This window comes from Archocentrus centrarchus, chromosome 6 (assembly GCF_007364275.1).
Source record: "Archocentrus centrarchus isolate MPI-CPG fArcCen1 chromosome 6, fArcCen1, whole genome shotgun sequence".
NCBI lineage: Eukaryota > Metazoa > Chordata > Actinopteri > Cichliformes > Cichlidae > Archocentrus > Archocentrus centrarchus.
Genome location: NC_044351.1, coordinates 30,886,415 through 30,911,211, shown reverse-complemented (window position 1 = coordinate 30,911,211; position 24,797 = coordinate 30,886,415). Strand labels below are relative to the sequence as shown.

General features: G+C 43.0%; 1 protein-coding gene, 1 long non-coding RNA gene and 1 other non-coding gene across 4 annotated transcripts; all 3 read left to right on the top strand.

Moving 5' to 3' along the window:
• The first annotated feature begins 144 nt into the window (after nucleotides 1–144).
• LOC115782022 (uncharacterized) lies at nucleotides 145–13,936 on the top strand. Its single transcript, XM_030731991.1, has 10 exons — nucleotides 145–264; nucleotides 1,243–1,921; nucleotides 2,004–2,075; nucleotides 2,171–2,239; nucleotides 2,760–2,828; nucleotides 2,922–3,032; nucleotides 3,198–3,300; nucleotides 3,444–3,805; nucleotides 9,308–9,495; nucleotides 13,805–13,936. The coding sequence occupies exons 2-10, from the start codon at nucleotides 1,243–1,245 to the stop codon at nucleotides 13,934–13,936; spliced, it is 1,785 nt and encodes a 594-aa protein (XP_030587851.1). The 5' UTR covers nucleotides 145–264.
• On the top strand, nucleotides 5,106–5,177 carry trnap-ugg (transfer RNA proline (anticodon UGG)). The gene has a single exon. It is a non-coding gene; the product is annotated as a tRNA-Pro (tRNA).
• A 59-nt stretch (nucleotides 13,937–13,995) lies between the features above and the next one.
• LOC115782051 (uncharacterized) lies at nucleotides 13,996–15,366 on the top strand. 2 transcript variants are annotated; one of them, XR_004020112.1, is made up of 3 exons: nucleotides 13,996–14,055; nucleotides 14,204–14,341; nucleotides 14,816–15,366. It is a non-coding gene; the product is annotated as an uncharacterized LOC115782051 (long non-coding RNA). The 2 variants fall into 2 exon arrangements; XR_004020111.1 differs by having other exon boundaries at nucleotides 14,008–14,055; nucleotides 14,172–14,341.
• Nucleotides 15,367–24,797: the final 9,431 nt, after the last annotated feature.

Sequence of the window (24,797 nt, the reverse complement as noted above, 5' to 3'; positions counted from 1 at the left end):
CCCTTGTGATTAACAATTTCTAAAGGTGAAGGGGAAAAAAAGTTTAGCTAAACGGCCTAAACCGTTTCCCATTCATTCTCTATGGTAGTGCTAAACCACTACGGATGTAATATATTTTTGGCCACTATGACCCTTGTGGCGCTGTTGTGCGTTTGCGATGCGGTACTTCTAAAAATTTCCACTTTGAAACTTTAGCCGAGACAGGACAGTTAACCCACCGCTCGCTACAGCAATCAGTGCCCCGTATTCATTCATTTATTAAAGGTAAGAAAGGATGTTCGAAATAAGAGTAAATCTACACAATGAATATGCAGGTCCAGGATCACAAGTGTTCGTTGTGAATTCATTTACTGGTGCAGTCACGTAAACTAGCGTCCTTCCGTCGCTTGGCTACCATGATCAGAGTTCATTAGCTGTGGTGAAATGACGTGCTAAATATGAATGAACATGATGTTTTATTTTTTCATGTGTGTTATTAACAGATTGTACTGTTAAAAAAGCTCGGTGGGTTTCTGACAAAGTTCTGTACATATTTTGCCAACACTAAGAGGCCGCTGTGACACAAAGGTTACTAGTGTAGTGTAATTAAACAGCGTATTAATGGCTCGTAGTGAGATGACACGCTAAATTATGAATGAACCTGCTGCTATTTTTCATTCATGTGTACAGTGATTGTGTTGTAATAGCAAGGAATCAGTGGGCGATATCTGACTAAGGTGAGCGATGCTCGCTAATGAATAAACATGATAGGCATATGCTGAAAATCTGCCAGCAATACTTAGGTGCTATGACACTATAGCTACCAGTTTTAGGTTAAGCTTGACTACTGCAAGTGACATAAATAATTGTGAATAAACAAATAATCACTCAACCATGAATGATTTTTATTTACAGACAGAATAGTTTGCAATGCCTGGATAAAATAAATTTTTATCACAACTATTGTAAGCTAGAGTAAGCTTTCACTAAGTCAGCTGAACCCTGGCCACAGTTTAATAAATTTATTCTCCTGTCAGTGCTCTTTAAAACACTTCTTCTGTCTCCTCACCTTTCTCCTGGAGCTTGCTGTCTAAACCCTACCACAATGTGCAGCATTATTTTTAATTTATTTCTTTTGATAAATTTGTCCTTTTTTTGTGGGGTCAGAGGTCATGTGATTATGACCTGAAAGCTCTGTATTTGTGTCAAAATGATATTTTTAAAATCAAATTATGTTTATTTCTTACTTTTTTCTATGTCAAGATGCACAAGAAAGTTGTATTCTACCCAGGTAAAACCTGTGTGGTGTTCCGCAAGGGGCCACTCGGATACCTCCTCCAAGACCCGTCAGATGAAGCTCGGCGGATAAAAGACAACACCAAACTTCAGAACAAGTCTGTACCAATGAGGGAGGACCTGGTACATCAGAATGCTCTGACTGTGGTCCGTCACAGAGGAGGGGATGCCTCCGACAGGCGTGAGGTGCAAGGAGAGTACATCCTGCAGTTTGGAAAATATAAAGGAAAATCTTTCCGGTGGCTTCTGGAAAATGATGTTGGGTACACCATGTATCTGATCAAAAGTCTCCAGGAGGAAGAGGCTGCAGGGATCGCCATGGCTGAAAGGCATAGTAAGGATAGCCTGCAGTCATTTGTACAGTATGCCCTCAGTTTTACGGAGATAAAGTCTCTTCAGGATTATGAGGCCAGCAGAGTGAGTGCTGCAGCAGAAGTCTCCTCTGAAGATGATCAGCTTGTTGGCTTTGGCTTACGATCTAAGAGCACATGGAAGGAGATTTGGGATGGCAGAGGTGATGGCTACGTGGCCTTTATCATGGAAAAGAGCTGCATTCAAGGAACACGGATGTATAAGCTGCAGCAGTACTTGCGCAAGAAGCGTCAGTCTGCCTCAGCTAGCACAAGGACCTCCACCAAACCCATTGGTAGATAATTTTATTAATATTTTAATAACATTTTGATGTGAAACTAAGTTAATTATTTATTTAATTCTTGCCTGAATCACAGGAATGGATGATGACAAAGAGTTGGAGGAGGCAATGCTGAGTGTCTCACCTGAAAAACTTGAAGCCAACAGCTGTAAGTAAACCATCATCACCTTGACTAAAGGTCAGAACTGACCGTGGCTATTTTCTGTCTGATATCTCCCCTCTCCTCTGTCTCTGCATAAGTAGTTACTGTGCCAGCAGCAGCAGCAGCAGCAGAAGTACCCACACCCAGAGTGCCTTCAGGAGCAAAGACAGGTTTTTAATGAAAGGTTTCAGAACTGGAGTACAATTGTTTTACACGACGAATTGCCCTCCAAAACTGAACCTTAACTTAAACTGTTATATCATGTTGTTCTTGTGTTTGTGTTCTGGCCATGTTCCGGCCACATTCCTCCGATAGTTTAGTTGTGTGCTGGCATGATATTAACTGCTGTAAGGACTATGAATTGATACCTGCCTTCATGAATTGATACCAACCACAAGGGGTGAGTATGCACTTTTGTCCTTTATGGGTGTTGTATTAAAAGCGATCAAGTAGCACTAGGCACTAACACCTGAATGAATGGTTGTTCATTGACTCATGTTGCTTCTCCTGCTTCAACAAGTAGAGGTTAGAAGAATAAATTTGTTTAGTTTCTGTTGCAATTAGATATTTTACATTTGTTTAACAATGAGAAACAGGAGAAGTAAGAGTATGAATGTTTGAGTTCCTACTAACACCAACACTCACATACATTGTAAATTATGAAGTGACTAACACGTTTTTCCATTGTAGCTCCCTCTGCGGCACTGTCCATACCCCCTTCCGACACAACTACTGAACTTCAAGCATCATCAGCTGATGGTAACAAACAACTATAGTGTTTTCCATCTGATTAAAGGTTTTGTTTATTGTGTCTAGATAAAAAAGGTTGTTTTTTTTTCCTGTACCTTGTAGGTGCAGCCTCAAAAGATGAGAAGAGCAAGGTTCCTGTGCCTGTACCAAAGGAGCTGTCGTTTCTACTGAAGGAGACCACAGATCAAACACAAGGGCCTGAGTCAAATCCAGGTACGTCTCCATTTTAATTTAGGATTGGTTTTCAATTAAACTTCGGCTTAATGCATAGATCACTGATGCCAGTATAATATTCACAACCACTTTACACTTTGTCATAATGTCATCTTGTGCAAAACCTGCACAACTGAATGACAGAAAGCCTACTTTCCTTTTCAGGGCCCAGCACAAGTGTTGCTTGCACATCTGTGCGCAAAGTTCTCACTTTTGAAGACAGCAATGAAGATGGAGTGGAAAAGGCAGGATACCACTGGGTGGACAGGTCAGAACAGTCATCTTTTTTTTTTGTTCATTGTCATTCAAACTATTAATTGTCTGAACAAATAGAGTTGTTTTTTTCAAGATCAATTTAATAAACAACTAATAATATACACGTTTAAATATATTTGTGTTTCTTGCATTTAGGGATTGCTGTGCACCGTTTAAGATCCCGGACTGCATCACTGGTGAAAATCTAGACTGGGATGCCTGGAAAACCACTCCTGCTATTATTGCTGCAGCCACATCTGGACCACTGGCAAACTCTTGTGCCTCTCGAACAAATTATAATCCAAACATTGTTGTTAAACTGGACTTGTTCCACTGCCTGAGGCGATTTTCACGAGAATGCACCTCTGAGCATCACCCTCTGAATCTTGTTATTCCTAAAACACTTCACATAATGAATACAGTCCATGCTTTTTGTATAGGAGTTACAGCTTTTATCTTTCTAACCTTTCTGTTCTATTTATGTTATAATAAATATGACTGCGTAGGAGATAATCCAAGTCTGATGTGTTCTATCTTTGGTTTGGTTATTGCTTTCTGGCTCTGTCTACAAAAACAGTTCAATAAGGGGAGATCACATGGAAAATTTTGATGATTTATTGAAATCAGAAGTTACAGAAATAACTTAAGTGATTCTGCAATTAGACTCCAATAATCCATCATAGCAAAAAGAATCCCAGAGGTGGCAGGAGTTAGGACAGGACCCCTCCAGAGTTTAGAAGCTGATAGTGGTGAAGCTGAAGATGGAAGCTTGGATGGGGCCCTGAGTGATCACAATAAGGAGGAGATGGGTTGTAAAAATGAGTCTGAAAGACAGAATGGAAGAAAAGCAATGAGATTTAAAGCATTCAGAATGAGGTTAATTGGCTTAGAGAAGGCAGGCAAGAAAATGATTGAACAACAGTAATTATGTCAGTATTGAGTTTAACAGCACTGGAAAATGCAGGTGATATAAAGAATAGATAAGCAGGCAGATTAGTGATTACAGAACAATAAATCTGTTACAGCTTCAGTCTTTTTATTTAAACTGGGTTATCTAGATGACAAAAATAAACTGATGGGAAAAAAGAGGACTTTAATATCTCTGGTATGTGTATCTCAAAAATGTTATGATACCTTTTATTCTTCATTATGTACTTAGTGAAACTATAGGTACACACTGCAGAAAAATAGCTCTCGGTCTGTAACAGTGTATAAGAAGAAAAAAAGCAATGTTCAAAATGAACATTATCCACATTTCCTATAGAAAAACTGGTGTTTATTCATTGATAATGTAACACAAGCTTTGCCCACAGCAGGACTCGAACCTGCGCTCAGACAATAACGTAAATAATCAAGCGATTTTTTCATTGGACAAAAAAGCTGCGATTTGATTGGCTGTTACTGCGTTACACCTATACGCGATGGGCCAGTTTGTTCCCACTAAGGATTGTTGTCCTGACTATAGTCGCCTATTTTGCTAAATTACTTGACCTGCCAGCTGATCTATGGCTCTAGCTTATGTGTAAAGCCATTAAAGGCGGATTTCTTGGAAGCTCCTTCAAGTCCATTTTGGTGCTGTAACTTTAACATGTTTTGTCTCTCTATGTTTGATTTTCAGCGCCATCAAATCCTTCAGTGGTCCAGCAGGATAGAAATGTTTCATCTCAGAGTAAAATTGATCACTCAGAGCAAATTTGACAGAAGGGATGAATGCAAAACAATGCCTGCAAAAATGAATTTACATTTTAAAAAAATTACTCCATTCACCGCACGTACTCCATACTCCACAGTCATGACTGGGAATCCGTAGACGCGACTGGCTCGTTGGTCTAGGGGTATGATTCTCGCTTTGGGTGCGAGAGGTCCCGGGTTCAAATCCCGGACGAGCCCAATATTTAACTGGAAACTGTAAAATATTATTGATTACGCAGTAAAAGAACAAATCCTGTATTTCGCAGGCAGTTAAACGCTCCCAAATCTTAAATAGTGCTTACATGGACTAGCAGCAAGACTTGTGTATGAACACCTCCTCTTGCAGGATTTTTTAAAATCTGCAGGAGGACTTTACAGAAAATAATAAAAGCTAACAGATGAGCGGGGAAAGCGGTGGATTACAGAAGTCGATACAGGAAGAGATGAAATAGCCAATAATCATCTCCAGCTCCTCTATAGAAACTATAGATCGAACCTTACTAATATTTCTCAAGTAGAAAAAAAACTGAATTTGGAGAGCTGTTTAACAAAGCTATCAAATCCCCAGATTGAGTATGCTAACATGAACAGCAGAGGACAAAGGCCCTAATTTCCTAATGACTTTTACATTTTCTATTATCTTCGATTATTTTCTGCAAAGCATTTGTGACTGCTGTCTGTGAAAAATGCTCTGTAAAAAATACTGACTGCTTGCATGCAAAAGTCCTTTTTTAGTAGCAAGCATTTCACACTGTCACGTTTCGAAAAAAAGAAACTGGAGGCTACTGACCTTAGGCAGAGCTGCAAAGAAAAAGCTTTATCTGCAAACAGACACTGGATAGCACTTTTCTACTTTATCTGTACTCAAAACAGCATTTCTTCGTTCAACCATTCACACAAGCGCTTTTTTCGTGCCTGCTTTTTTAAAATTATGGAGAAAATGCTGTTCACCAGCAGAGGGCGCCCTTGGACTGGATGAGGATACGTTGAAATGCCACATCTCAAACAGAGGGGTAGAGCGGGTCTTTTTTTATCTATTTAGGGGTATGATTCTCTCTTAGGGTGTGAGAGGTCCCGGGTTCAAATCCCGGACGAGCCTATGATTATTCGGCCTGTGCAACATTTTCTGTGGCAAAAGGAGACGCACAGGGTTGCTGCTAATTAAATTCACTAAATGTAAAAAAACAAAACAACGAAAAACAGAATAAAAAAACTGCACGTTGCTGCAATTTTCTATCACTGTATTCACTATTCTCAGCTGATCCAGCTGTGGTCTCGTTTATTACATTTTCTTTATAAAATGTATTTCTTACACAAGCAGGTGACCTTGAAGAAGACTCCAAAAACCTTGAATCAGATATGGTTTCTAATTTCTACCGGGGGAATATCAGCTTTTTGTGACTTCTACATTACTGGCACACTGAGTGCTGGAATTCTGCTGTGTGCGACAGCTGCAACCGCCTAATGGAATAACAGCAGATCAGCAGGAAGACAGGATTCTGATCTCACTCCTATATCCACTTTTGGAGAAGTAAGACCACCCCACTAGGGTTTAATATTTTTCCCGAAAATGACATGAATCAAATCCCGGGAAATGACGAGCCATTTCCCGGGAATCCCGGGAAAAAGTTTATTTATTTTTTTATTTTAATTAGGCCTTCTGTAGTAGGGTTTAATCCCGGGATCCGGGATTCCCGGGAAATGCGATCAGAACCATTTCCCGTTTCCCGGGAAACGTTAGACGGGAAACCGGGAAAAAAGTCGCGCGCGTCGATTTAGAAAGCTTCAGAAAGTTAAATTTAAGGAAATATTGAGAGAAGGGTTCGTTTAATGCGAAAAGCATTACTCTTCATTTCAGGCACGTTCAGCCTCCGTTTAAGGCTTCAGCCTTCATCTCAAGCGTTTTAATAGAGGTATTACACAGTTGTACTTTTTTCCTCTTTAATTTGTTGAAATCGTAGGCAATGTGTTTACCCTAAGGTATTTTGTATTATATAATTCTATATTATTATATATTGTTATATTGCATTATATAGCCTATAAAATATGCCTGCCCTGAACAATAAAGAAATATCTGTTTAACTTCGAGTGTTTCTTTTCCTCGTTTGCAGCCGCTTACTAACAATCATGAATTAGGATACGGGCCTAATGTGTGAAGAAATTATCATGAAATAGATTGCTTTAACATATTTCGCTTTTAAAATGGAGTTGAGGAAAATGTATATTTTTTAGGCTATAAGGATTGGCCAGTTTTTCAATAGACGATTCACAGCGAACCTACTTTAACCCTCAGACACGGTGTTATAAATTTGTTGTTGCCAGAATGGCAATGACCAAGTCGTGGTGCATTACTCAAGGCCCTGTGTTATGCCATATTATAGTGTAGTACGGTAGTTAACTTTTCAATGACTATTACAGCGTTCCACTGGTGGAGATATAGCGCAACAGATGTCGCCACGACAGCGTGGCTGAGCCTTTATCAATGCTGTGGAGATGAACCGTATTGTTTTGCACCAGCAGTTGTAAAATAGCTTGGTATAATTCCATGTACAATGGAGGAATATTCGAATTATATTTGTTAAGGGAGTGTTGAGGAACGACACAACACCGCATAGCTCGAGCACTCAAATGCTGAGATGTAGGTTTTATTGCGTTAATCAAGCCGACGTTACCCCCTACTGGGCATAACAGGACATAGCTGGAAAGCTACCTCTACAATATCAGAATAGGTTAAGGCCGACACAGGCTACAGAAGGCCTAATTAAAATAAAGAAAAAAAAAAACTTTTTCCCGGGATTCCCGGGAAATGGCTCGTCATTTCCCGGGATTTGATTCATGTCATTTTCGGGAAAAATATTAAACCCTATTCTGTAGCCTGTGTCGGCCTTAACCTATTGTGATATTGTAGAGGTAGCTTTCCAGCTATGTCCTGTTATGCCCAGTAGGGGGCAACGTCGGCTTGATTAACGCAATAAAACCTACATCTGGTCATTGGAGTGCTCGAGCTATGCGGTGTTGTATCGTTCCTCAACACTCCCTTAACAAATATAATTCGAATATTCCTCCACTGTACATGGAATTATACCAAGCTATTTTACAACTGCTGGTGCAAAACAATACGGTTCATCTCCACAGCATTGATAAAGGCTCAGCCACGCTGTCGTGGCGACATCTGTTGCGCTATATCTCCACCAGTGGAACGCTGTTTAACAGTCATTGAAAAGTGAACTACCGTACTACACTATAATATGACATAACACAGGGCCTTGAGTAATGCACTACGACTTGGTCATTGCCATTCTGGCAACAGCAAATTTATAACACCGTGTCTGAGGGTTAAAGTAGGTTCGCTGTGAATCGTCTATTGAAAAACTGGCCAATCCTTATAGCCTAAAAAATATACATTTTACTCAACTCCATTTTAAAAGCGAAATATGTTAAAGTAATCTATTTCATGATCATTTCTTCACACATTAGGCCCGTATCCTAATTTATGATTGTTAGTAAGCGGCTGCAAACAAGGAAAAGAAACACTCGAAGTTAAACAGATATTTCTTTATTGTTCAGGGCAGGCATATTTTATAGGCTATATAATGCAATATAACAATATATAATAATATAGAATTATATAATACAAAATACCTTAGGGTAAACACATTGCCTACGATTTCAACAAATTAAAGAGGAAAAAAGTACAACTGTGTAATACCTCTATTAAAACGCTTGAGATGAAGGCTGAAGCCTTGAACGGAGGCTGAACGTGCCTGAAATGAAGAGTAATGCTTTTCGCATTAAACGAACCCTTCTCTCAATATTTCCTTAAATTTAACTTTCTGAAGCTTTCTTTTCTTTCTGAAAGTCAAATCGACGCGCGCGACTTTTTTCCCGGTTTCCCGTCTAACGTTTCCCGGGAAACGGGAAATGGTTCTGATCGCATTTCCCGGGAATCCCGGATCCCGGGATTAAACCCTACACCCCACAAGTCTTTTGCCTCTTGGTAATGTCATAGTTTTAGATAAATACTCACACATGTCCAGTGAAAAAGTTCCAGAGTTAAGATGTATGATACATAACTGTTTATTCTTTCCGTACAGTGCTGGATAAAGACTGAAATTAGTTTCCCAACATTATTTTGAACTCAGTGCAAAGTCTAACGTGGGGAGGGCAGGTGAGTGGCTTTTACAGGGTCTCATCCAGCTGTGGTGTCACCCGCGAGAGTTCAGGGAGGATATCCGACGCCGAATTCACAGGGTGGGAATCAGAAGTGAGAACAGAGACGCTATGGAGGACACGCTTTATGAACCTGATTTGCCGCTCAAGGTGAGCAGACTATCTGGCGAAGACAGCGCCGCTCCTTAACGATTGCGGCCGCTGCGGGGCGAAAACCCAGACTCCACCTCAGGGAGGTGGGACCTCCCCGCGTCTCTCAGCCCAGCTCAGCAAAGACAACAGCCCAGCAACCCAGGAAGGATCACGACATGTACCCAAGGTGGCCAGAGGGGCTGCTTGTCACCAGGTAAGTTAGGCAACTGCTTTAGGTCCCCAGCCAGGGCTCCATACAGATATTCATTCGTACCACAGCCATCAGGCTTTTCAGTTCACACAAACACACATACATATGTGTGCATATATATGCACACAAAAAATTACAATAAAATTACAACCTAAAAATACTATGGAGTAATTAAAAAAAGCTTACTCCCATCCTAAGGAATGTGCATCTGAGAAGGATGATTTAAGAAATGTGTATTTGTGCATTAAAAAAATTACTTGCAATACTGGTAATATGACATTGCTTGTGGCTTTAATATGCACAGAGTTTAATGGATAACAATTGTGACTGGTATTTCTGGATTGTGTTTACTGATGAGGTTTTGATGAACATTATCATTTTGGGACTGTCTTTTTTTTTTCGCTGTTGACATTTCATAAAGTTAGATGGTTTATCTCTTTGGTTTTGTGTGGGGGAAAAAATACAGGTTAAGGAAAAAATTACAGTAGGAAAGTAATAGGCTTCTGCAGTTTTGTTCGTGGACACTTTCACAGAATTTTCTTTTTTTTTTTTTTTTTTTTTTTGAATCACCAGATTTGTGCAGTGTTTCTTGAAGGAGGGTTAATGTATGCAGATATTAATGTTTACTATTCTTTTTTTTTCTGATGTCAGTTAAATTGTCAGACTTGGTTTAAACTAGGCAGCTATTACTCCACATCCTTGTTTGAAAGCTTTTTGCCTAAATATTTTTTGGGTATTGCTCTTGTTTTCAGTGTGGTTTAGAAGATGTTCAAATAGTCACTAGTGTTATTACATTTTATGTCAAAAGCATGTTCTTAGCAAATGTTATGGTTTAGGAGTGTGGATTTTCTTTTTTAGGAGGACTTGTGTTAAGTCTGAAAAACCTTTTTTTTTTTTTTTCTGAGGAATACACAGGGGTGTCCAAGTCTTGTCCAGGAGAGCTACCATTGTGCAACTTTCAGATGGACCCTATTTCGATACCACCTGAATCAAATTTCTGAATTCGCACACCAGCAGACATTCAGCTCAGCATAGGCGTGGTAATGAGCAATTCATTTGATTCAGATGTATTGGAGATGGGATGCATCTGAAAGTTGCAGGATGATAGCTCTCCAGAACTGGACTTGGGCATCCCTGATCTAGCAGGTTGCTGACCAAAAAGATTAAGTATTCAAAAATACAACCCCAATTAAGCAGAAAAGCAATATCCCTTATGAAGTTTCTTTTTTTTTATTATATTTTTATTGACATTCAGCATCCAGAAAATTAATATACATCTATTTCCAACCATATTGCCATGGGGAAAGTAATGATAGGATTAAAATAAAATTAAAAAAACAAACAAAAAACAAACAAAAAAAACAAACAAAAAGCACAGAACTACAAAAAAGATACAATAGTACAATGAACTATCAAGAACATGAACGCTTGAGGGGAGGGGGTGGTTGTTTTTGTGAATCATGCATTAAATAAAGTTGACCAAAGTAGTATCCGGCCTGCGTGATATTATATAGTCTATCCATTTCTCCCATCGTGAATCAAATAGATCTGTCTTATGATTTATTTCTGCAGTTATTCTCTCCATCCTGTATATGTCCATTATAATGTCCATCCACATATTCAAAGTTGGGCTTTCCTGAGTGAGCCATTTTTTGGTAATAGCCTTTTTACCAGCCACTAGTAGGATATTAAACAGATATTTGTCTCTTTTCGGCCATTCTTCAGGCACCAGTCCAAAGAAAAGAACTTTACTCTCCAAGGGCAGATGGCTACCTAAAATGTCTCGTATTGCATTATGTATTCCCTTCCAGTACATTTTAATTGTCTGACAATCCCAAAATATGTGATAATGGTTAGCATTCATGCTTCCACAATTTCTCCAACAAGCTAGAGAGTTACCTTTGTACTGAGATTTCTGGTAAGGTGTGATAAAGTATCTAATCAGGCTTTTCCAGCCAAACTCCCTCCAACTTAGTGAGCTACTGCATTTCCATTGGTACTCCCAGATTGTTATCCATTCTTCCTCCGTTATATTTAATTCTCCCTCTATTTCCCATTTTGTTTTTATATAGATGGTCAAATGTGTTTCCATGTTCCTAAGCCCTTTATATAAACCTGAAATAATACCTCTGTCTTTGTTTGAATTATATGCTCTTTTAAACAGATCCAGCAGCTGTTCGCTTGATTCTGATATCCTTTTTATTTTTTCACTTACAAAGTGTCTCATCTGTAGGTAGCGGTAGAAATCCTGTGTTTCTAATGAGTATTTTTCTTTAATTATTTCCAAACTTAATAGTGTATTTCCCTTCATTATCTTGCATACTGCTGTTAGTCCTTTATGTGTCCATTCCTTAAATCTTGTATCTAACTTATTTGGTGTAAACTGTGTATCATATGCGCACCACTTAAGAATCACTGTATCTTCTTCTAATTTGAATTTTGTTTTTATGGTCTTCCATATTTTAAGGGTCTGATTGACCCATGGGTTTTCTATATTTTTTATGAAACTTTGTAAATTGCTATCCGCTATAAGTGCTTCTATGGGAATTGGAGTCAGGCCTTCTTCAGTGCTTTTCCACTGGGCATCATATGAAGGATTACACCAGTATATCATTGGTCTTAATTGTGCTGCCCAATAGTAATCTCTGAGAGAGGGAAGGCCCCATCCTCCCTTCCTTTTTTCCAGCTGTAAAGTTTTGAATCGGATCCTAGCCTTTTTTCCCTGCCATATGTATCTGGACAGGAGTTTGTCCCATTCATTGAATTGTTTTTGGTCTATTTGTATTGGCAAGGTTTGGAATAAGTATAGTAGTTTGGGGAGAATACTCATTTTTATAGACTCTATTCTTGAACTAAAGCTTAGATATGGGATTAAGCTCCATCTCGTTATATCGTCTTTCATTTTCTTTTGTACTGGTGAATAATTACGTTCAAATAGCTCTGAGAGATTTTTTGATATTACAATTCCTAAATATTTAAGAAATTCTGTTTCCCATGCTAATTGATACCTTTTCCTTATTTCTTCTGGTGGGGTATAGTTGTATTTAAGCAGCTGTGTTTTACTTATATTAATTTTATATCCTGATAAGTGGCCAAAATATTCAAACAATAGCATTAATTTAGGTAGAGAGCTTGTTGGTTGACCCAAAAAGACTAAAATATCATCTGCATAGCAGGCTAATTTATGCTCTCTCCCATGAACGTTGATGCCCTTTATTTCTTTATTTTGTCTTATGTATTGTGCTAATGGTTCCAGATATAATGCAAATAATAGTGGTGAGCATGCACAGCCCTGCCCCTTATGAAGTTTCAAAAGATCTGTGTAGTATTTTGTGAAAAAACCTGTAAGTTTGTGATGTTTTCACAATAAAATTTAAAATGTTCCATTTGTGCAATTTATTATTTTAACCAAGTTGAATTTCTGAGTAGCATAAAGGTATTTTACTCCTATTTGAAAAACTAAAATAACATGCTAAAACACACTTTTAAAATGATTTAAATTTAAGCTATATTTTAAGTATAATGTGAGTGATAATGTAATTTGGGGTAGTTTAGTTTTTAAGTTGGAACAACTTAAAATTTTGATTTGACTTTCTATAAAATTAAGTAAGATGGATTTCAATTTTTTTTATTTGGAATAAAGTAAATCAATTGAGTAAGACTGACTTAAATTTGTCAAGTTAAACCAACTTAATAAATTAAGTTGGATACATTTAATTGAATTACTTGTTACCAATTGAAGCAATTCAATTAAGTTGGATCAACTATTTTCTTTTTTCAGTGTACCACGCAAATAAGAATCAATAATATCTAGTCCTTTATGTTTCCAGAGCTTCAAAACAAAATTCAAGGCGACTGCAAATAGCTTTAACTAATGGCAAGTCAACGAAAATATTTAATTTCAAATAATTTTTCCTGAGCAACATTTAAAAGTTATTCATCTGAAGAGCAATTGCAAACAGCATTAATAACACTGACTATTTTTCGGATCAATATGCACGCCAAGTTCACTTCGATCCACTTTGGTTAAGATGAGCCCAGGTTGAAAAATATATTTGAGTTTATCTAAATATGTGAGCAAGGCAGAGGACTCTAAAGGACTTTAAAATCCTTCATTTGCTTTACATATTTCAAAATGCTTCTGATACGAATTCACCTTTTTGTGACAGACTCCTGTTTAGTATTGAGCATATTTCGCATTTGTACAAAATAGAGTGAACAAGGTTTTGTTGTAGGACATTTAATGTCTGTCTAATTACACAGAACTTGTGCTTAAATTAATCAAACATATTTTTTTTTTGTGGGTTTGCAGAAATCCCGCCAGATTTTCCGGCTTCCAGCCGCTCAGACAGGCCTCAGTCCGAAGGCGCCGGCGCTCCTGCAGAGGAGGAGGGGGCAGTGCTTGCAGAGCGAGTACCTGCACAGCCAAGTCTATGTTTACTAATAAGAAAAACATGAAAAAGAAATAACAAGAGGCAGAGGCAAAACATGCATTTTTTTTCTGACCCTGTAGAGCAGCAGCTTCTGGATCACGGCTGCCACCACTGTATCGCCTGTGAGAGTGTAAGCGCACTATAGCTTCTCTTTTCATCGCATGTGTCCTTTGTATAAAGCCCTGGAGCGTTTCCACTCAGAGGGACAGTAAACATATAAAGCTTGATGTATTTGCTTGGTTTCAGATTCCACCACTGATGGAATCACTTTGTTTCAGACTTACTCAACAGCCCTTGGACTTCACGTTCACATTAGAAGGTTTCACAGAGTGATGAGACCCTTTCGCTGCTTCGTCTGCAGAAAAACATTTGGTCATCAGGTGCACTTGGAGTAGCACATGCATGTCCACACTCAGGTATGTCAGTGAAGCAGGAATTATTTCAACCTCAAAGGATATTAATTAGTAATTAAGTTTTTTGCTGAAAGTGAAAAATGGAATGATGGATGGATTAAGTAAATCAGATAAATGGGCAAACCTGATCCACTGAGGAAGGCATTAAAAATATTAGAATCACTCTCCAAGCTTTTCCGACCTCTGCTCATTCTCTTTGAGTGCTTGTAACATTTAAACTGTACACCGTTCCTTCTACAGTAAATACAGTATTTTCTCATGGAATAAAAGAAGCTGCTGGTTTTCCTGATTCACTGACAGCTCTGTAAAAGAAAGTCTATGTAGTTAATATCTGTTATCAAGATGTGTGAGAAATAAATGTAGGCAATGACCTGATTCTCCATGGCTTCTGATGATGATGATGAAGTATATTTTGCAAAAGCAGCGAAAAGAAAACTGTAATCATTAAAAAAACAATGTGTCTGTTTTATTTTGCAGATGAAAAGCCTCACAGAGGACCAATCTGATAACACACCCATAGAAGCTCCACCCGGGCAGTTTCAAACCCTTTGAGTGTCATTTGCTTCCTACACTTTCGATTGGCCCAGGCACCCTGAGCTCAGGTGTTTTCTTCCTGTATAAAATGTCTTTTTTTTTTTTTTAAACTTAATTTTTATTTATTTTTAGCCACAAATAATGACATTGTTCCATAGTTACATTCTTCTCTTGCAGTTGCAAACATTCCACGTTAGAAATTGGCGAGGGAAGGCAAGGTAACAATAGAGTTGTCAAAGATTATGGCAATGAACACAATACAATAATAAAGGTAAAGTGACGAGAGATAAAAAACAAAGCAGAGCAGGAAGAAACAAAACAACAGTAAAAGATAATTTTTTGAATTCCTCTGGGGTAGGTTGGGTCATGCATTCTTGTTCTCAATGGTATTTTCCAAAAGTGTACAGTGCATGCAAGGGGCAGGCCTCTGGGTATATTACTGTATTAGTAGGGGCATGACAGGGCTCCACCGTGTATTAAAATTTGTTTTTTGAAGCCTTAGAGAATATGTGATTTACTCCATTAAATAAATATCCCAAACTTTTTGGATCCATATGTTATATGTGGGGGGCTCTGGTTTTAGCCATCTAATGGTTATGCATTTCAATGCTGCTGTGAGCAATATATTTAGAAGATATCTGTCAGCCTTCCTATTCATTCCCTCAGGTATTTCTCCCAATATTGCCACTAGGGGTTTTTTTGGAACATCTCTTCTAAAAATTGCTTTAAGAGCATCAAATATCTCCTCCCAGAATAAACTTAATTTAGGACAAGACCAGAAGATATGAGTATGGTTAGCACTCTGTGTCCCACAATTTCTCCAGCATGAGCTGGGTTGTGTTGGACCCATTTTACCAGTTATTGCTGGTGTTCTGAAGAATCTGATTATTACTTTCCATTTGAATTCTCTCCATGTATTAGTTTGTGGCCAAATGTGCTCCCGTACAGATTTCCTCCCATGTGTCCTCTGCTATTGTCTCCTTCATTTCAGTCTCCCATTTCTGCTTTATGTTTATGGAGTCATGCATGTTCATAGACAGGAATACATCATACAGTTTGCTAATTACTTTATGGTTTCCCTTTCCCCTTTGTATGTCCATTAAATAATTTTCTATAGGTGCAGGTCCATGGAATTTAGTCCAATTTTTGTGCGTTGTCACAAAGGTTCTAAGTTGTAAATATCTATAGAAGTCTGTCTTAGGGAGGTCAAATTCACTCTTCACCTGCTCAAAGGTTTTAAAATTTCCCTCTTCAATTAATTGATGAATATGAGATAGTCCATAGTTGGACCAGTTTCTGAACCCAGTGTCTAATTTATTTGGTATAAAAGTCTTCATAAATCCTATATTTGTTAAAAGTGAAATCTGTTTTGGTAACTTAAAAACCAACTGTATTTTGTTCCAAAGTTTTAGAGTGTTTTTTGTCCAGATTGACATTTCTTTTGCAGGGACATCTGAGAAGGGTAATATTTGCAGAGGCTCTGAGCACATACTTTCCTCTATTTCAAGCCATCGCGTGTCTGTACTATTCTGTATCCATACTAATAGGGGTTTAAGTTGTGCGGCCCAGTAATAATATTTTAAATTTGGGAGTTTAAGGCCCGCATTGGATTTAGATAACTGCAAGGTTTTTAGTCTAATTCTAGGGCGTTTTTTTTGCCGGATGAATGCAGACATCATTTTGTCTAAGTTATCAAAGGTAGATTTGGGAATTTCCACTGGCAACATCTGAAATAAATAAAGCAATCTTGGTAAGACATTCATACGGATGCTTTCGGCACGGCCTACTAGAGAGAGAGGGAGTGTAGCCCATTGCTCCAGATCTTTTTTAATGACTCGGAGTAATTTGCCATAATTTGTCTCATAGAGGTCATATAAAGATGGAGGTATATGTACCGTATTTTTCGGACTATAAGCCGCTACTTTTTTCCCACGTTTTGAACCATGCGGCTTATAGCCCGGTGCGGCGTTTCTGTGGATTTTTCTTTAACCACCAGGGGGCTCTTTAGCAGGATATGAATCATGGGACGTCAAAGTTGGAAATCAAAGAAGAAAGCGCCAACAAGTGCTAGCAGCAGGCACAAAAGAGATTTTTTTCAAACTCCCTCATCATGGAAACCACAAAAAGAACTTCCTATGATGCCGCTTTTAAGTTGAGGGCTATCGACCTGGCACTACAGGAGGGAAATAGAGCCGCTGCACGTAAGCTCGGCGTGAACGAATCAATGGTGAATTGACTTGTTATAACTCAAATTTGGGGTTGTCTGTCCCCCTCTGCTGAGTGCCGAGTAATTGTGGAAAACCGAGAGCGGCGGAGATACCAGCGGCTTATAGCCCGGTGCGGCTTATATATGTACGTTTCCAGTTTTTTCCAAAAAATTTGTAGGTGCGGCTTATAGTATGGTGCGCTCTATAGTCCGGAAAATACGGTATACCCAGATATCTGATACCATCCTTGGGCCACTTAAATCCACTCTGTGATTTTGTGGTATCTGAAATTGTGCAGTTTACATCCATAGCTTCTGTTTTTTCTATATTTACCTTGTAGCCTGAGTAGAATCCATACTGTGAAATGATTTCTTTTAAATGGGGAATTGTTGATGGAGGTTCTGTTAAATACAGTAGTATATCATCAGCATATAATGAGATTTTGTGTACTTCCGTATTTATTACTGTACCTTTAATATTAACATCGTCTCTGATGAGTTGGGCGAATGGTTCAATACTAATGGCAAACAGAAGGGGTGAAAGTGAGCACCCCTGTCTGCACCCCCGTTCTAATGGAAATCTGTCAGACCTATAGCCGTTCACTTTGACCGCTGCTGTCATGGCCGGGGAGGAAACAGGCGAGGAATGGCTGACACGAAGGACTCCAGAAGTCAGCGTAACTTAAAAGGGATTTATTTAAGCAGGGGAAAAACAAATACAAAAATCTTGGAAGGGAGACGACGGTCAAACACAGGGAACACACGGGCACACAACATCAACGACGCGACAAGGAACACATGGAAACTGAGGGCTTAAATACACACTGGGTAATCAGGGCAAGAGGAAACAGCAGGGAACAACAGGTGAGGCAAATGAAACTAATTACACAGGGGAAGCAAAGCTGAACACAAAGCACAGGAAAACCAGACTGTCAAAATAAACAGGAAGTGACAAACCAAGGAACATACTGACTAAACACGGGGAACAGGCACAGACTCAGGACAGAGACGCAGACATATCACAACACTAGGAAACACAAGACAAACATACTGGGAGGAGAAGCTCAGGAAATAAACTAAACACAAAACGCTGGGCCAACGGCCCAGGACATGACAGTACCCCCCCCTCAAAGGCCGGCTCCCGACGGCCAAAACAAGAAACAAAACCAGACCAGGGCGGGAGGCGGGGGACCAGGAAGGAGGGCCCGAAACAAAAACAGACAGGGAGCAAACAAAGTCAGGAACAAACCCAAAAACACAAGGAAGCACTGGAGCAAGGGTAGAGCACAAGGGCAAAAAACAATAAGCACAAGGAACCGAACAAAGAAAAGCAATGGCACAAGCTGAATACAGTCCAAAAACCAGAGCAAAAACACGGGGATGAGAAAACAAAAAAACAACCGGATGAAACAAAAAGCGACGGCACAAGGCCGGAGAGCTCCAATGTCCAAAACAGGGGGTCGAAACAAGGAACAGTCCAGGAGCTATGACAAAACAAAAACAGCAGGGGAAAAAACAGTCCACAGTTCAGGGGAGTCAGTGGGAAATCCAAAACAAAAAACACACAGTTCAGGAGGCCGCAGAGGCCAAGGGGCCACAAAGCAAAGTCCCAACGAGGGAGGCCGACCGCGCTCCCAGCGGCGGCGGCGGCGAGGACGAGAAGGAATCACTGGAGGCCGACCGCGCTCCCAGCGGCGGCGGCGACGACGAGGGGGAGTCACTGGAGGCCGACCGCGCTCCCAGCGGCGACGACGAGGAGGAGTCACTGGAGGCCGACCGCGCTCCCAGCGGCGGCGGCGACGACGAGGAGGAGTCACTGGAGGCCGACCGCGCTCCCAGCGGCGGCGGCGACGACGAGGAGGAGTCACTGGAGGCCGACCGCGCTCCCAGCGGCGGCGGCGACGACGAGGAGGAGTCACTGGAGGCCGACCGCGCTCCCAGCGGCGGCGGCGACGGGGAGCAGGCACCGGAGGCTGACCGTGCTTCCAGCGGCGGCGGCGGAGACGAGGAGAAGACACTGGAGGCCGACCGCGCGGCATGCGGCGGCGACGAGGAGGGGTCACTGGAGGCCGACCGCGCTCCCAGTGGCGGCGGCGACGAGGAGGGGTCACTGGAGGCCGACCGCGCTCCCAGCGGCGGCGGCGACGAGGAGGGGTCACTGGAGGCCGACCGCGGGGCATGCGGCGGCGGCGACGGGGAGCAGACACTGGAGGCCGACCGCGGGGCATGCGGCGGCGGAGAAGGGCGACCCCGGGCTCTGGTGGGGAACCCTCGGGTGACGTGGAGCGCTCGGACTGAGCAGAGACCCCCACCAGCTCGGACTGAGCGGGATCCCCTGGCTCGGAGCGCTCGGACTGAGCGGAGACCCCCATCGGCTCGGACTGAGCGGGACCCTCGTGCGCGGAGCGCTCGGACTGAGCGGGACCCCCTGGCTCGGACTGAGCGGAGACCCCCATCGGCTCGGACTGAGCGGGACCCTCTGGCGCGGAGCGCTCGGACTGAGCGGGACCCCCTGGCTCGGACTGAGCGGAGACCCCCATCGGCTCGGACTGAGCGGGACCCCCTGGCTCGGACTGAGCGGAGACCCCCATCGGCTCGGACTGAGCTGAGCCCATGGGCTGAACGGGGCCTACATAGTGAGGCACCGGATGCGTAGGCTGGGACCGCGGAACAGGGCACACTGCTGCTTTATTGAGCAGCAGGGGCTGCTCGGGGAATAGCCGAGGTGCAGGGGACTGCGTGGAAGCAGGCCGGGAGACGACTGGCTGCGTGGAAGCAGGCCGGGAGACGACTGGCTGCGTGGAAGCAGGCCGGGAGACGACTGGCTGCGTGGAAGCAGGCCGGGAGACGACTGGCTGCGTGGAAGCAGGCCGGGAGACGACTGGCTGCGTGGAAGCAGGCCGGGAGACGACTGGCTGCGTGGAAGCAGGCCGGGAGACGACTGGCTGCGTGGAAGCAGGCCGGGAGACGACTGGCTGCGTGGAAGCAGGCCGGGAGACGACTGGCTGCGTGGAAGCAGGCCGCGAGCTAGGGAGATCTGGCTGCGTGGAAACAGGCCGCGAGCTAGGGAGATCTGGCTGCGTGGAAACAGACCGCGAGCTAGGGAGATCTGGCTGCGTGGAAACAGACCGCGAGCTAGGGAGATCTGGCTGCGTGGAAACAGACCGCGAGCTAGGGAGATCTGGCTGCGTGGAAACAGACCGCGAGCTAGGGAGATCTGGCTGCGTGGAAACAGACCGCGAGCTAGGGAGATCTGGCTGCGTGGAAACAGACCGCGAGCTAGGGAGATCTGGCTGCGTGGAAACAGACCGCGAGCTAGGGAGATCTGGCTGCGTGGAAGCAGACCGCGAGCTAGGGAGATCTGGCTGCGTGGAAGCAGACCGCGAGCTAGGGAGATCTGGCTGCGTGGAAACAGACCGCGAGCTAGGGAGATCTGGCTGCGTGGAAACAGACCGCGAGCTAGGGAGATCTGGCTGCGTGGAAACAGATCGAGAGCTAGGGAGAACTGGCTGCGTGGAAACAGACCGAGAGCTAGGGAGATCTGGCTGCGTGGAAACAGACCGAGAGCTAGGGAGATCTGGCTGCGTGGAAACAGACCGAGAGCTAGCTGACACTGGGGCCTGAGAGGGAGCTGACACTACTGGAGCTACAGAAGGAGCAGGAGCTGAGGGAACTGGGACCAAAACCGAAGGAACTAAGACAGGGGCTGAGGGAACTGACTGAGAGGGCACTGAAACAGCTGACACTGGGGACCGAGGAAGAGTTACTGGAGCTGACTGAAGGCGAGGGAGAGCGACTGGAGCTAGAGCTGACTGAGACCCTGCTGCTGCAGCTAACACAGAAAACCGATGCGAAGGCTTGGACCTGGCTGCCCCCACCCGCGGAACAGGTGCGAGTGCCGAGGTCAGCCCGTCCGTGGCTGCCCCCACCCGCGGAACAGGTGCGAGTGCCGAGGTCAGCCCGTCCGTGGCCGCCCCCACCCGCGGAACAGGTGCGAGTGCCGAGGTCAGCCCGTCCGTGGCCGCCCCCACCCGCGGAACAGGTGCGAGTGCCGAGGTCAGCCCGTCCGTGGCCGCCCCCACCCGCGGAACAGGTGCGAGTGCCGAGGTCAGCCCGTCCGTGGCTGCCCCCACCCGCGGAACAGGTGCGAGTGCCGAGGTCAGCCCGTCCATGGCTGCCCCCACCCGCCGAACAGGTACAGGTGCAGGGGAAGCTGGAGCTAAGGGAGCTGGAGCAGGGTGAACAGAGGGAGCTGGAGCTAACTGAGGGGTCTGGGACTGCGACTGAGGAGGAGCTGGAGCTACAGCTGACATGGAACACTGCGACTGAGGGGGAGCTGGAGCTACAGCTGACATGGAACACTGCGACTGAGGGGGAGCTGGAGCTACAGCTGACATGGAACACTGCGACTGAGGGGGAGCTGGAGCTACAGCTGACTTGGAACACTGCGACTGAGGGGAAGCTGGAGCTACAGCTGACTTGAAACACTGCGACTGAGGGGGAGCTGGAGCTACAGCTGACTTGGAACACTGCGACTGAGGGGGAGCTGGAGCTACAGCTGACTTGGAACACTGCGACTGAGGGGGAGCTGGAGCTACAGCTGACTTGGAACACTGCGACTGAGGGGGAGCTGGAGCTACAGCTGACTGGGAAGACTGCGACTGAGGGGGAGCTGGAGCTACAGCTGACTGGGAAGACTGCGACTGAGCAGGCGCTACAGCTGACTGAGGCGAGAGTGGCTGGGGAGGAGCACGGCGACGCCGGGAGCGCTGCTTCCTTCGCGTTCTGTTGGAGTGGGAAGCACGATTCTCAGCATCCAGGATGTCCACCAGCAGAGGTGAATCAATAATCTCCACATCATCTGGCAGCCAAGAGAGGTCTGGGGAGGCGGTGGGCTGTGGGTGAAAGGATGAAAATGACGAGGTGGGAGAGGTGAGTTGAAGGGATGACGGCGGATCCGGAAAGCGAGGCAGCGCCTGTGGTGCTGAGCTGCAGTGGTGCGGAGGAGACGACGGAGGTGAGATGACCGGCTGCAGGAGAGGTGAATTAGTGATGGCTTGGAGGAAAAAGGTTGTGTCTTTGCCCTGGACAGGGCGACCAATATTATACAGTTTAGCTTGTAAGTTTTTCCGGAGCATGATTATGGAATGGGCAAGGGAGGCAGTGTCAGGATGGGTGAGGAGCCAAGTGGAGGAAGAAAAAAGTCTGCAGCAGAAAATTGCCTGAATAATCTGACGGGGTTCATCAGTGGCATGAATGATGTTCCTGGAGAGATCTATGAGCTCCAAAATCACTTCCTCTTGCTCGGAGGGGCTCCTGGTATCCGCGGGGTCCATAGTCTGGTCGCGTCGTTCTGTCATGGCCGGGGAGGAAACAGGCGAGGAATGGCTGACACGAAGGACTCCAGAAGTCAGCGTAACTTAAAAGGGATTTATTTAAGCAGGGGAAAAACAAATACAAAAATCTTGGAAGGGAGACGACGGTCAAACACAGGGAACACACGGGCACACAACATCAACGACGCGACAAGGAACACATGGAAACTGAGGGCTTAAATACACACTGGGTAATCAGGGCAAGAGGAAACAGCAGGGAACAACAGGTGAGGCAAATGAAACTAATTACACAGGGGAAGCAAAGCTGAACACAAAGCACAGGAAAACCAGACTGTCAAAATAAACAGGAAGTGACAAACCAAGGAACATACTGACTAAACACGGGGAACAGGCACAGACTCAGGACAGAGACGCAGACATATCACAACACTAGGAAACACAAGACAAACATACTGGGAGGAGAAGCTCAGGAAATAAACTAAACACAAAACGCTGGGCCAACGGCCCAGGACATGACAGCTGCCTGTGGAGAAGAGTAAAGTGTTTGTACCCAGTCAACAAAGTGTGGGCCAAATCCAAGGCGTTTCAGTGTATGAAATAGATATTTCCAGGACACTCTGTCAAACGCCTTTTGGGCATCTAAGGATATGATTGCTGATTCAATCTTTCTTTCTTTTTGAACATTTATTATATTTAGTAAGCGTCTTAGGTTATCAGCATAATATCTCCCTGTGATAAATCCCGTCTGATCAGGGTGTATGATTTGGGTGATAAATTTGTTAATTCGTGTTGCTAGGATTGATGTAAGTATGCGTAGATCTGTATTCAGCAATGATATGGGTCTATAGGACTGGCAGTCAGTGGGGTCCTTACCCTCTTTATGAATTACTACTATGGTGGCTTCAGACCAAGATGGTGCCATAGTTTTGGATTCTAGAGCATGATGATATGCTTTTAATAGTAGGGGAGCTAAAAGGTCCATAAAAGTTTTATAAAATTCATTGACATAGCCATCTGGGCCTGGGCTTTTATTATTCTTAAGTGATTTAATTACCTGCTTGACTTCCCACTCCTCAATCGGTTGGTCTAACTTTAGAGCTGCTGCTTCTGTCAATTGGCTCAGCTTTATATTGTTTAAAAATTCTGTAAGTTCTTGGTCGTCACGGCAAGTATCAGTGTTCTTATATAGTAATTTGTAAAAATTTGCAAAGGATTCTGCTATTTTGTCAGGTTTTGTTGCAATAGTTTCTTGGAATCTTATTTTATGAATAATGTTAGAGGATTGTTGTTTTCTCAGTCTAAATGCTAGTAGTCTGCTAGCCTTCTGGCCATATTCATAATATTTTTGTTTAGTGAATCTCAGGTTGCCCTCCACTTTATCTGACAGTAGACTGTTTAATTGTCTGCGAGTTGCATTTAAGTCCTTCATGATGTTGGCTGAAGGGTGTTTATGTGTAAATTCTAATTCTTTAATTTTGTCCTCTAAGTCTCGTTGTTTAGCATGCCTCTGTTTTTTCCTCATCGATGTGAAAGAAATAATGCGACCCCGAAGAAATGCTTTAGCACAATCCCATATTATCAACGGTGTTGTTTCTGCAGATATATTAGTTTCCAAGTATGTCTTTAACTCTTCTGTAACCATTGCAGTGAAAGCTTCGTCATTGAGCAGCGATGTATTGAGCCTCCATTGTTTAGTTGTTGGCCTATGTCCTATGTCCCATTTTAATAACACAGGTGCATGGTCAGAAATAGTAATAGATAATATCTCTATATCTATTATTCTATGTAGCTCTGGCTTTGGCGTAAAGAAATAGTCAATCCTTGAATACGATCCATGCCTGCTTGAATAGAAAGTAAAGTCTTTTGTTCTGGGAAACTTACTTCTCCATATATCTACAAGTCCTGTCTCTATGGCTTGGCATTTGAGCATCTTACTCATTCTAGAAAGTGGAGTTTTTGGCGCAGGCAGTCGGTCCATCATCTGTGACAACACACAATTGAGATCCCCACCCAGCAGCAACAGTCCGGTGCTGTATTTTAATATTACGTTAAACAGCGATTTAATAAATCCAGGAGCATCTATGTTGGGTGCATACACATTAACAAATGACACTTCTATACCATCAATTGTTCCGTTAACTAGTATGTATCTCCCCTCTGTATCTCTGTGAAGCAACGTTTGTGTAAAGTTTATCTGCTTGTGCATGAGTATGGCAACACCCTTCTTTTTCCCTGACTGGTGGGATGAGTAGAAAACTTTATCTGCCCAGGATTTTTTTAGTTTTTCATGTTCTGTGTCAGATAAATGGGTTTCTTGCAGAAATGCTATATGACAATTAATTTGCCTTAATTGATTCAATATTTTCTTCTTTTTGACTGGGTT

What these genes read in the sequence shown, in the direction of transcription:
- LOC115782022 (XM_030731991.1), top strand. Translation starts at nt 1,243, where the DNA reads ATGCACAAGAAAGTTGTATTCTACCCAGGTAAAACCTGTGTGGTGTTC. An exon ending in GCCTTCAGGAGCAAAGACAG is followed by an intron (nt 2,240 to 2,759) that starts GTTTTTAATGAA and finishes TTTCCATTGTAG; the next exon opens with CTCCCTCTGCGGCACTGTCC. An exon ending in GAGGGGCTGCTTGTCACCAG is followed by an intron (nt 9,496 to 13,804) that starts GTAAGTTAGGCA and finishes GTGGGTTTGCAG; the next exon opens with AAATCCCGCCAGATTTTCCG.